General features: G+C 41.0%; 1 protein-coding gene across 4 annotated transcripts in view; it reads right to left on the bottom strand.

Moving 5' to 3' along the window:
* Positions 1-6: 6 nt before the first annotated feature.
* MCPH1 (microcephalin 1) overlaps positions 7-11,475 on the bottom strand; it is a 244,616-nt gene continuing 233,147 nt past the window's right edge. For 3 of the 4 annotated variants that reach the window (XM_017514369.2, XM_037733416.1, XM_017514371.2), the window contains one exon: positions 151-314. In XM_017514369.2, coding sequence (XP_017369858.1) covers positions 259-314 — 56 coding nt within the window. In that variant the 3' untranslated portion in view covers positions 151-258. Of the gene's footprint in view, positions 315-11,475 lie in introns of all 4 variants that reach the window. The other variant, XM_017514370.2, reaches the window with a different exon arrangement.

Here is an 11,475-nt window from a genome sequence, read left to right as displayed (position 1 = left end):
AAAAAAAAAAAAAAAAAAAAGAAAAAGAAAAACAAAAGGTCTGAAAAGGAGCACCAGCCATCTAAAACTTCTCTGAACAAATTCAGTCATCAGAAAGTCACCTGAGAGTTCTTATGATAAGAACCACCACACGTGGCAAACATGATATCCGAAGTCATCCTGTATTCGTCAGTTCCTTCCGTCACAGTTTTGTTTCTCATTTGAATGTCCAAAGACAGTGTTGTGAGCGGTGTGCAGTCACCACCCATGCCAGTGGGGTCACTGTGGCAGCAGGTAGTTTTCAGGGGCACAGACCTTGTGCTGGGTGATGGAATCTAGAGAGAGACAGAAAAGCAATTTAGCATTCAGAATAGCTGACCACACAGGAAAGCAAAAACCTGTTTGTATAGACATGAAACTGTATTTAAAAACAAATGGTCAAGAGCTGTGTTGTCCAAATGCGCCCTGTCCGTACAGCACGCATGGCTTTTTAAATTAACATGAAATAAAATTCGGTACAATGAAACATTCAGTTCTGAGTCACACTGGAGCTCAAGTGCTTAGTAGCCACATGTCCCATTAGAGGCAGGACACAGGTGACGCACCCACTGTGGCAGAACATTCAGTGGGCAGGATGGGAAGCTTGCCAGTCTGTGATACAGGAGCCGAGAATCCTAATCTTAGCTTGCCACTTCCAATACTGTCAGCATAAGGCAGAGGATACATAAATACATACATGAGTTTTAATTGTGACACCAATGGTGAGAGCCAGGCCGTGCTATCCTATCTACCCAGCATAGGTATTTTGTATGGAATACCAAGTGAATAAGCAGTTTCAAACTGATGGGACTTTAGAGCTCACCTATTGGATGATAAGGTAGATTAAATTAATCAATTACAATTAAAGAATCGCAATTATTGTGATTATATAATTATAATTACAGAGTTATATTTGAAGGAACTTAAGCAGCCACACCAAGGAATGTTGGAAGGTGGAAAGCTATCCTGGTGGTGTGGTACGAAAAAGAAAAAAATGGGTTTATTCTGTAAGTATTTTTAGAATGGAAAAAGAAAAGACTTCTCTTAGTTACAACTTAAAACTGTTGTCTTCTCAATACAAACATGCTTCTACTCAGGTCTGGGCCAGCGAGGGACTCTTAGATGAATTTCAAAAGGGAGGAACACTATTATTTCTGATATTTGTATATATAAGATAGCTTGTATATATATGAAATGATACTGTCAACAATATTGTATATAATTATAACAATTTATTATTCATACCAGGCATACTACTTAATGCTCTCCACAACAGTGAAGCAGGTATTATTATGATTTATGTTTTTCTCTTTTCTTGAGATAGGGTCTTGCTCTGTCACCCAGGTTGGAGTGCATTGCTACAAACACAGCTCACTGCAGCCTCAGTCTCCCAGACTCAGGCAATCCTCCAGCCTCAGCTTCCCAGGTAGCTGGGACCACAGATGTGCATCACCTCACGTAGTTAATTTTTGGATCTTTTGTAGAGCCAGGGTCGCACTTTGTTGCCAGGCTGGTCTTGAAATCCTGGCTAAGGCAATCTTCCTGCCTCAGTCTTCCAAAGTGCTCGGATCACAGGCATAAGCCACCACACCTGGCTTGACTTTTCTTATGCAAACTTTTGCCATGAATAAGTTTCAATTTCTTATGTATTCAAATTATATCAATACTTTATCTTACTGTATCTGGCTTTTGAGTTGTAGATAGCTGAAGAGCTTTTCCTGACACTCAGGTTATAAAGTCATTCAGCTTCATTTTGCATGTTCTTCCAGGCTTTAAAAACTCTAAGAATTCAATTTTTAAACTTAGTTTTCTGACTAGATGTCAATTTAGAAAAATCAGAAAAAAACTCCAGAAAAAGGCTGGGTGTGGTGGCTCACGCCTATAATCCTAGCACTTTGGAAGGCTGAGGCGGGTGGATCACGAGGTCAGGAGCTTGACACTAGCCTGGGTAATGTGGTGAAACCTGATCGCTACTAAAAATACAAAAATGAGCCAGGCGTGGTGGTGTGCACCTGTAGTCTCAACTACTTGGGAGGCTGAGGCACAAGAATCACTTGAACCCAGGAGGTGGAGGTTGCAGTGAGCTGAGATCATACCACTGCATTACAACCTGGGAAACAGAGCAAGAGACTCCATCTAAAAAAAAAAAAAAAGCTGCTAAAAAAATGATGCTTTCTTCCAATTAATCTAAAATGTCAATATAATCCCAAAGTTTCAAACTTTTAAAAAAGAAAGGACATGTTTATTCTAAAGTTTATATTTAAAAAATGCATAGGAAGATGATTTTTAAAAAGAATGACAAAAAATCTGACATACCAGATGTTACAGCAGTAAAACAGAGTTTAGCACAGAATAGACAAACAGATCAATGGATGAGAATAACCAGAGACACACCCATACACATGTGGGAATTTAAGAGCTGTCTCACAGGGGACATTATAAGTCAGTGGTCAATAAATCAGTTATCAAAAATGGGGCTGGGGGCAGTGGCTAACGCCTGTAATCCCAGCACTTTGGGAGGCCAAGGTGGGCAGATCACGAGGTCAGGAGTTCAAGAGTAGCCTGACCAATATGGCAAAATCCCGTCTCTACTAAAAATACAAAAATTAGGTGGGTGTGTGGCATGCGCTTGTAATCTTAGCTACTCAGGAGGCTGAGGCAGGAGAATCGCTTGAACCCAAGAGGTGGAAGTTGTAGTGAGCTGAGATCATGCCACTGCCCTCTAGCCTGGGCAAGACAGAGTGAGATTCCGTCTTAAAAAAAAAAAAAAAAATGACATGGTCCCCTCACATTATATAATAAGTGAAGTGCAGATAAATTAAAGCTCTAAATATTTTTTTAAATTATAAATAGGAGAATACAAGATTATTTTCCAAGCTCAGAGGGTGAGGAAGACCTTTTCTAAGCAAAACCACTAAGTGTAGGTGCCATGGGGGAAAAGAGGTATTTAATTTTATAAAAAATAATAGTTAAACATTAAAAACTTGGTAATACTTAATATGCCATAAACACGGTTAAAGAGACAGAATGTTATAACATTTACAACAAAAGTTTAATGTCCATATTATGTAAGCATTGCTGTAAAACAAAGTAAAAAAGATCAATAACCCAGTTTCAAAACAGGCAAGGGGCAGAACAGGCAATTCGTGAATGATAAATCTCCTATCTAAGATATTCATTAGTACTTATTAGTAATTTAGTAATCAGGAAATTACAAATTAATGAGATCTATTTTTTTTTTAACTCAGCAGATCACCCAACATTGAAAATATGGGTTATGTCCAGTATTGGACATAGGAATTTATAGAACATAAGAAACAGGACTTTATATACTTTAGTAACAGTGTAAACTGGTATAGCCTCGCGTATCAGAATTTAAGTACACATATCTTAGGGCACAGTAATTCCACTGCCTTCAATCTATCTTACAGAAATCTTCATGTGCCTGGGCTTGGACTGGAATAATTATAGCTCAAGAAAATCTCTTAAAATTGAAATTCAGCGGTGGCTCAAGCCTGTAATCCCAGCACTTTGGGAGGCCGAGGCGGGTGGATCACAAGGTCAAGAGATCGAGACCATCATGGTCGACACGGTGAAACCCCGTCTCTACTAAAAATACAAAAAATTAGCTGGGCATGGTGGCGCATGCCTGTAATCCCAGCTACTCAGGAGGCTGAGGCAGGAGAATTGCCTGAACCCAGGAGGCGGAGGTTGCGGTGAGCCGAGATCGCGCCATTGCACTCCAGCCTGGGTAACAAGAGCGAAAAAAAAAAAAAAAAAAAAAAAAAAAAAAAAAAAAAAAAAAAAAAAAAAAAAAAAAAAAAAAAAAAAAAAAAAAAAAAAAAAAAAAAAAAATTGAAATTCAGGTTGTTCCCATTAGAAAACACACATACACATGCACACGCGCGTGCGCGCGAGCACGCACACACACACACACACACACACACACACACCCTAAAATAGTAGAAGCCAGCCATGTTGCAGAGTTCATGGCTGTAGTGCCAGCTACTTGGGAGGCTGAGGTAGGAGGACTGCTTGAGCCCAGGGGTTCGAGGCCAGCCTGGGTAACATAGTGACATCCTCTTTCTAAAATAAATAAATAAATACAATAGCAGAACAATAAAAATAACAGAAAGCACATAAATTAATTACAGTCCCTTCTGATGGTTAAAAAGAATGAAGTCGCTGTATATGTGTTAAGCTTTCGAAAGGATCTTTTAAGCATAGGGTTAAAAAAAAACTCATGAAATAATGTGTGATTCCCCAATTTACATAAAAACAAACCCCAAACAATATCTATGTTTATAAACATTTATTTCTATGTAAATATGCTTTTCTTTTTTAAGAGACAGGATCTTGATCCATTGCCCAGACTTGAGTGCAGTGGTATGATCATGGCTCGCTGCAGACACGAATTTCTGGGCTCAAGTGATCCTCCCACCTTGGCGTCCTGGGTAGCTAGGACTGCTCAGTCCATCTGAGTAAGTCCTGTGATGGCATGAGCCATCACACCAGGCTAATTTTCAATTTTTTTTTTTTATAGGGACAAGGTTTTTCTATGTTGCTGAGGCTGGTCTCAAACTCCTGGCATCAAGCAATCCACTCACCTTGGCCTCCCAAAGTGTAAAGATTACAGGTCTGAGTCACTGCACCTGACCATAACATGTTTACACTTTAAATATGCTTTTAAAAGAAATCTGCAAGATACACTTCCATCTTTTTGTAGTTACTTTAAGGAAGGGCTGTAAGACCGGGGGATCCTGTGTACTTCTCTACTGTTTGACTTCTTTGACTATGAAATCAAATATCACTCCATCTACCCATCTACCCATCTACCCATCCATCCACCCACCCACTCACCCATCCATCCATCTATCCACCCACTAACTCACTCATCCATCAATCCACCCACCCACCCAGCCACTCACCCATCCATCAATCCATCCACCCACCCATCCATCCATCCACCCACCCACCCACCCACTCACCCATTCATCCATCAACACATGTATCTTTCCATCCATGCATTTATCATGGTGGGGATAAAGGCTGCCTGATGTATTGATCTTTAAACAGAGACAAGATAGAGCAGAAGCCTAAATGTAACCTCACAACGAAGTCTGCGTCTTACATCTCTCATGGCCTGCTCCAGGACTGTGCTGCCTGAGGAATTACCCTGGACTCTGGAGCAGTGGCACTGAGGTGCGCACGGGGCTGTGACCGAGTGTGTGATTAGCACTCTGGGGGGTCTGAAGCACATCTGACCACTGAACAAGGGCTGACAGCTCCAGGGTCATGTGAGGGAGCCCCTCACAGCCACATGTTCCTAACTGTAAACACACACAGGAAAAATGATTTCTATCCAAGTTCATTTGGCATCTGAAAATTGCCACATCTCCACATTCCAATGTCACTTCATGGGAATGATCCTCAAATACCCGATAAAACATGGCCATAGGACAGATGTTAGAATGAGGCCAGTCCTGGCTGGTAGAGAGAAAGACGAATAGTAAGTTGAACTTCCCTTGAGCAGCTCCCTGAAATTTAAATTGGAAAAAAAAAAAAAAGTTATTTTTTTTCCTTTTTAAACAACATTATTTAGCAGGTCGTGGCATGCATTTATGCACAAGCTAAGGTTTACTAGCCATGCCTCTGTGTGGTCTTACGGTTAGGATACAGAATCAACATGCTGCCAAAATTAATTCTTTATAGTATGCTGGGCAAGTCATTTTATTTAACTAAAACTACAATTGCCAGCATCTGAGTGTGGTTAATGGTATCATGTGCAGAAGTTCAAGAGTGCACGGGACCCCATGGGGAGCTTTATCTTATCAAAATAAGTAAGCATGTTAGGGCTGGGAGATCTAGCCAGATCTCCACTCGGGTAAAGAATCGCCAGCTCCCTCACTATGGGATGGTGGTCACCCAGCCTCTGTAGCTTCATGACTTAAGAAATGTTCCTAGAGCCCTTTCTCACAATGAGCCCAGAGCTGCCCATTGTGTGATTGTCATCTGCCCATGTCACACCTTTCCTCTTTTTCCCACAGCGGTCCCATACACGTTGCTTCTGCAGACTGAATAAACCTCCATTCTTCTGTGTTTCTCCCAGGTCCGGCTTCTAGATGCCTCACTCTGGAAGTTCAGAACTCAAGACTGGATGCCACCTTTGATTCTTCTTTCTCTAACATGCCACACTCCATCTATCAACAAGTGCAACTGGCTCTGACAACTTCACAACACCTCCATCAATATTTTCCTGGTCCTAACCCCCATCACGAATCACCTGAACCATTACAAAGGTCTGAGATTGCTTTCTCTGCTTCCATTAAAACACACGTGTCAGTGCTGTGAGAGGCCAAGTCGGGAGGATCCCTTGAGCCCAGGACTTTGAAACCAGCCTGGGCAAAAATGGGAGACTCTGTATCCATAAAAACAAAACCAAACACAGAGTAAACAAACCGATATCGGAGCCCGTTCCTACCACTTAAAAGCCTCTGTGATTTCCATTTAATCTTAGAACAAAACCCAAACTTCTTGCTGTTGTCTGTTGAGGTGTCAATGGTCTGGAGCGGTCCAGGCTGAAGCTGCCTGCTTCTCCAGCTTCATTTCCTATCACTCTGTCTTCTCTCCCTTCATTTCAGCCACGCTAAACTTATAGCTTCTCCTGACCTCTCAGCCCTTGCCTTTCCTGGAAGGGCCAGTCCCACAGACCTGCAAGATTCCATCCTTCTTTTCATCAACTGGGCCTCAGCTCAGATGTCACTCATCTGCAAGGGGCCTGCCTCACTGCCACTCTGCATTCTCACCCTGTTTTCTCCATTGCGCTAACCACTGTAAGGATTTTTAAAGAAATTGTTTGTTGCCTGTCTTCTCCCTTAAATGTTAAGTCCAACAGGGGCAAAGGCTGTATACTCCTGTCATTTGCTGTACCTGCAGTGTCTAGAAAATGCTCGGCATATGACAAGTGCTTAGGAAATATCTACCGAGTGGATGAATTGATGACCTGATACCATGGGGTCGTTTGAAGAAAATAGCTCAGTCTAATAATACAGCGGTTCCCCACATATTTTTTCTGCTCTGATATTTGACTGGAGACATTCACACAGCTGATGCCTCTCTAGGACATCCTAAGAATGTGTCACAGACAAGAAAGTCTGCCATTTATGTGTGACTCCTGGCACACCGACTTCTGTTTCCCATCCAGGAAATGTGCAAAAGGATATTACAGGTGGTGTGTCCCTTACCCAAAGTGCTTGAGACCAGAAGCGTTTTGAATTCCAGACTTTTTTGGGAGCATTTTTGGAACGTACAATGAGATACCTTGAAGATAGAACCAGAGTCTAAAAGCAAAATTCGTTTATGTTTCATCTGCATCGTATACACATAGCCTAAAGGTAATTTTATACAATATTTCATTTTGCGCATAGGCTGGTGTGAAGCTGGGTGTGATAGCATGACTGCAGTCCCAGCTACTTGGGAGGCTGAGGTGGGAGGATCGCTTGCGGACAGGAGTTAGAGGTTGCAATAAGCTATGATCACAGCACTGTATACCAGCCCGGGCAACAGTGCAAAACCCTGTTTCTTTTTTTTTTTTTTTGAGACGGAGTCTTGCTCTGTCACCAGGCTGGTGTGCAGTGGCATGATCACGGCTCACTGCAGCCTCTAACTCCTGGGCTCAAGCAAGCCTCTCACCTCAGCCTCACACGCAGCTGGGACTATAGACGCATGCCACCATGACTGGCTAATTTTGTTTTCTTCATTTTTTGCCTTAGACGTCTCTCTTTGATTTTATAAGCTGACATGATTTCTTGTTCTGTTGTGAATGCACACTGCTCTAGGCCTCAGGTAACTCATCATAGGTGTGTTCCACACCATCCATGGGCGTTCTTTCTGCAGGTTAATGTCATCTTCACCGCTGGTATCATCATGATCACCTTGATTCAGAACCATTCTGGCTATTTCCCATCAGTCAATGAAATGAACGACTGGAGCCTGGTTATCAATGTTGAAATGACATTACTGTCTACTTCTTCCAGCTGACTGATGGACTCTGAAGGTATATTTTTTCCAAACATAAAGAGGTCAGATATCCTTTTCTTCTCACTTGACAAGCTGAATCCTTCTAAGTCACCATCTTGTTCAGCATCATCACTGAACATAGCCAGAGGCCAGAGGTCATGCCAGGTGTGCCCAGCTGTGTCTTTAGTCAGGATGCTCCAAGCATTGGCAACAGCGTAGATGGCATCCTTCATGCTAAACTCCCAAAAACCTTCCACACCCACACCTCTGTTCACTGCTGCAAGCATGCAACTCAAGAAAGTGTTTTTATAGTTACTTTTCATTGATCTAAAGATACCCTGTTTATATGGCTGAACCAATGAAGTCACATTTGGGGGAAAGTGAACAGCATAAATATTATCTTTGATAAGAATTTCAGCTAGAGGATGAGCAGAACAGTAGTCAAGGCATAAGAAAATCTTGCTGTCATCATCTGGTCCATCTTGTGCAGCAAGCACAAGATGCCTGATATGAAATGCTTGTAAAACCGATCAGAAAAGACGTCCCTGGTGACCTGCAACTTTTTGTTTTGTTATATATATAATATATATATATACACACACATATACACACACACACACACACACACATATAATACTTTAAGTTCTGGGGTACATGTGCAGATCGTACAGGTTTATTACATAGGTATACATGTGCCATGGTGGTGGTTTGCTGCGTCCATTGCCCCGTCATCTACATTAGGTATTTCTCCTAACACTATCCCTCCCCAATCCTCCAACCCCCTGCTATTCCTCCCCTAGCCCCCATCCCCCCAGGCCACATGCACATGTATGTTTATTGCGGCACTGACCCACAACTTTTTGTTACCATAATGATGGACTGGTAAGAAATTTACTCCTTGAAAACATCAGGGACACAAGCTTCTGCCCATCAGAGCAAGTTCACGCTTCTGTGTGCCTGCTGCATTTGCGCAGCACTGCCCATTCTATCTTTGGCATCCTTAATTCCTGCAGGGGCTGACCCATCAGGTGTAGCCAGCATCTTTCTGGGGCAATAGCACCCAAATGGTGATGTCTCATCAGCAATACAGACTTGTTCTGGTGTCAGATATTCATCAGCATGACTTTGGCAAACTCGTCAATGAGTTTCAATGCTGCCTTGTGATCTGCAGATGCTTTCAAACTTGAATGCTGTGCCATTTCTTAATTTTCTGCAATCAGCCTGTTGAATATTCACAGTTCCCTTCAATTTTCAGTTCATAGGAATAGATGTTCACTTGTTTCATGATCAGCTACCATTGAGTGGCATATGTTCACTGTGATGCCTTCAGATCCAGTTTTTCAATGCATGATCGATGTCTTCATTTTTAGTTTTACGTGGAGTTTTTCTATTTTTCATTAACTTTTGTTCATCACATTCAGCACAGAACTTCAAAAGTGTATCCTTCTGTCTCTTCAGGTTATATAGGGTGGTCATTCCAACCCCACACTCTTCTGTAAGATGTTTCACACTTAAACTGCTGTTCAGTTCCGCCAACAACTTGACTTTGTGTGCTACTGATAAACAAATTCTTCCTCTTTTTCTTATCACTGTTACACATCGGGGGATCTGCAGGCCTTTTTGACATTTTCAATAATATTTTTACATGACACAACAGAGAACAAACAAAAAACCACAGTGAGTAATGCATGGAGTTCTTGACCCCATGTGAGGTATCACGGGGAATCAGTGGTGGGTGCATCCAGCCAGCACACGTGCCATTTTATGACGCTTTGTGGGCATGCCTGTGCAGGGGAATTTGGGTGTGCATGGAAAAGGGGGCTGGGTGGGTCTTTTTTTTCCCTTGGGGGCACTAAAGCAACTGTGTTGTGCACCTGTGCTTGGACTATGACCCGTCACATGAGGTCAGGTGTGGAATTTTCCACTTGTGTTGACAGGTTGGTACTCAAAAAGTTTAGGATATTGGAGCATTTCAGATTGAAAATTAGGAATGTTCAACCTGTATTACAGGGCTAGCCTTGAAACCACTATTATTCACTATGTTTTCTATTATATTTTGTAATTGTTTATCACTGGGTAGACAAATGCGAATGATTTCAGTGAGTGGATCTTATGAAGAGTAATCTTGCTGAATGAGTTGTAACAGTTTCTTAATTCTCTTTGATGTTTCTACATAGACAACTGTATCACATGCAAATAAAATGTGTCCCTTCCTGTATTATTCTCATACGCTTTTTCTTGTTTTATTCCCTTGACTAGGAACCACAGAACAGAACACTGTTGAAGGGTAAGAGTAACAGCATTCTCGTGTGTTGTGTACCTGATTTAAGCCTTAAACTAATGTTTTCATCATTCAATATTTGTTGTACTTTTTTACAGATCAACTTCATAGTTAAGAAAGTTATCTACTCCTGGTTTCTAAAGAATTTTTTTTTAATCATTACTAGGCACTGAATCTTCTCTACTACTTTTTAACACTACTAAGAAAATTAATGGATTAGAAAAAAGAAGACTTAATGCTATTCATTTATCCTTTCATTCTTAGGTTAAACCATACTTGGTTATGTGTGTGTTTTAAAAACACACTGCTAAATTTGACTTGAAATATTTTATTTCAGATTTTATGTACTTGTTTACAAATGAGTTTTTTAAACCAGTATTAGGTCAAGATCATGCTAGCTTTGTAAAATGAGGTGAATAGCTTTCTTTTTTTTTTTCTTTCCCTGCAAAACTTTATTATGTTTGGTAAAACTTACTACTAAACTACCTGTGGAGGATGTCTTTAAAAGTTTGATAGACCTAACAGAAAATTTACCAGATTAGCTATTTTTAAGTGTCCCCTTCACTGGCATGAAGTACATTCACAATTGTGCATGAAGTACATTCGCAATTTCCAGAACATTCTCAGTGTCCAAAACTGAACCTCTGTAGCCATTAAACAATAATTTTCCACTCCCTTTTTGCCTACTTCACCCTTGGTCACTCAACTACACTTTGTCTCTGACTTTGTCTATTCTAAGTTCCTCTTGTAAGTGTAGTCATAGGATACTTGTCCTTTTGTTTCTGGCTTATTTCACTCACATGTTTTCAAAGTTCATCCATGCTGTTGCATGTATCAGAATCTCCTTCCTCTTCAAGGCTGAATAATATTCCATTGTATGGACAGACCATATTCTGTTTATGATGCATCCACTGATGAACACTTGGGCTTCTGCCTTTTGGCTATTGTGAACAATGCTGCTTTAAATGTGGATGTACAAGTAGTCTTTTGAGATCCTGCTTTCAATTTTTTTGAAAAGGAATTGTTGGATCATATGGTAATTCCATTTTTCATTTTTTGATGAACTGCCACACTGTTTTCCAATGTGGCTACAATATCTTACCTTCCTAGCACTACACGAGGACACAAGGGTTCCAATTTTCTACATCCTTACCAAC

Source organism: Cebus imitator, unplaced genomic scaffold (genome assembly GCF_001604975.1).
Source record: "Cebus imitator isolate Cc_AM_T3 unplaced genomic scaffold, Cebus_imitator-1.0 Scaffold523, whole genome shotgun sequence".
In the NCBI taxonomy this organism is placed as follows: domain Eukaryota; kingdom Metazoa; phylum Chordata; class Mammalia; order Primates; family Cebidae; genus Cebus; species Cebus imitator.
The sequence above is the reverse complement of the archived record's forward strand: the minus strand, read 5'-3'. Positions and strand labels throughout refer to the sequence as shown.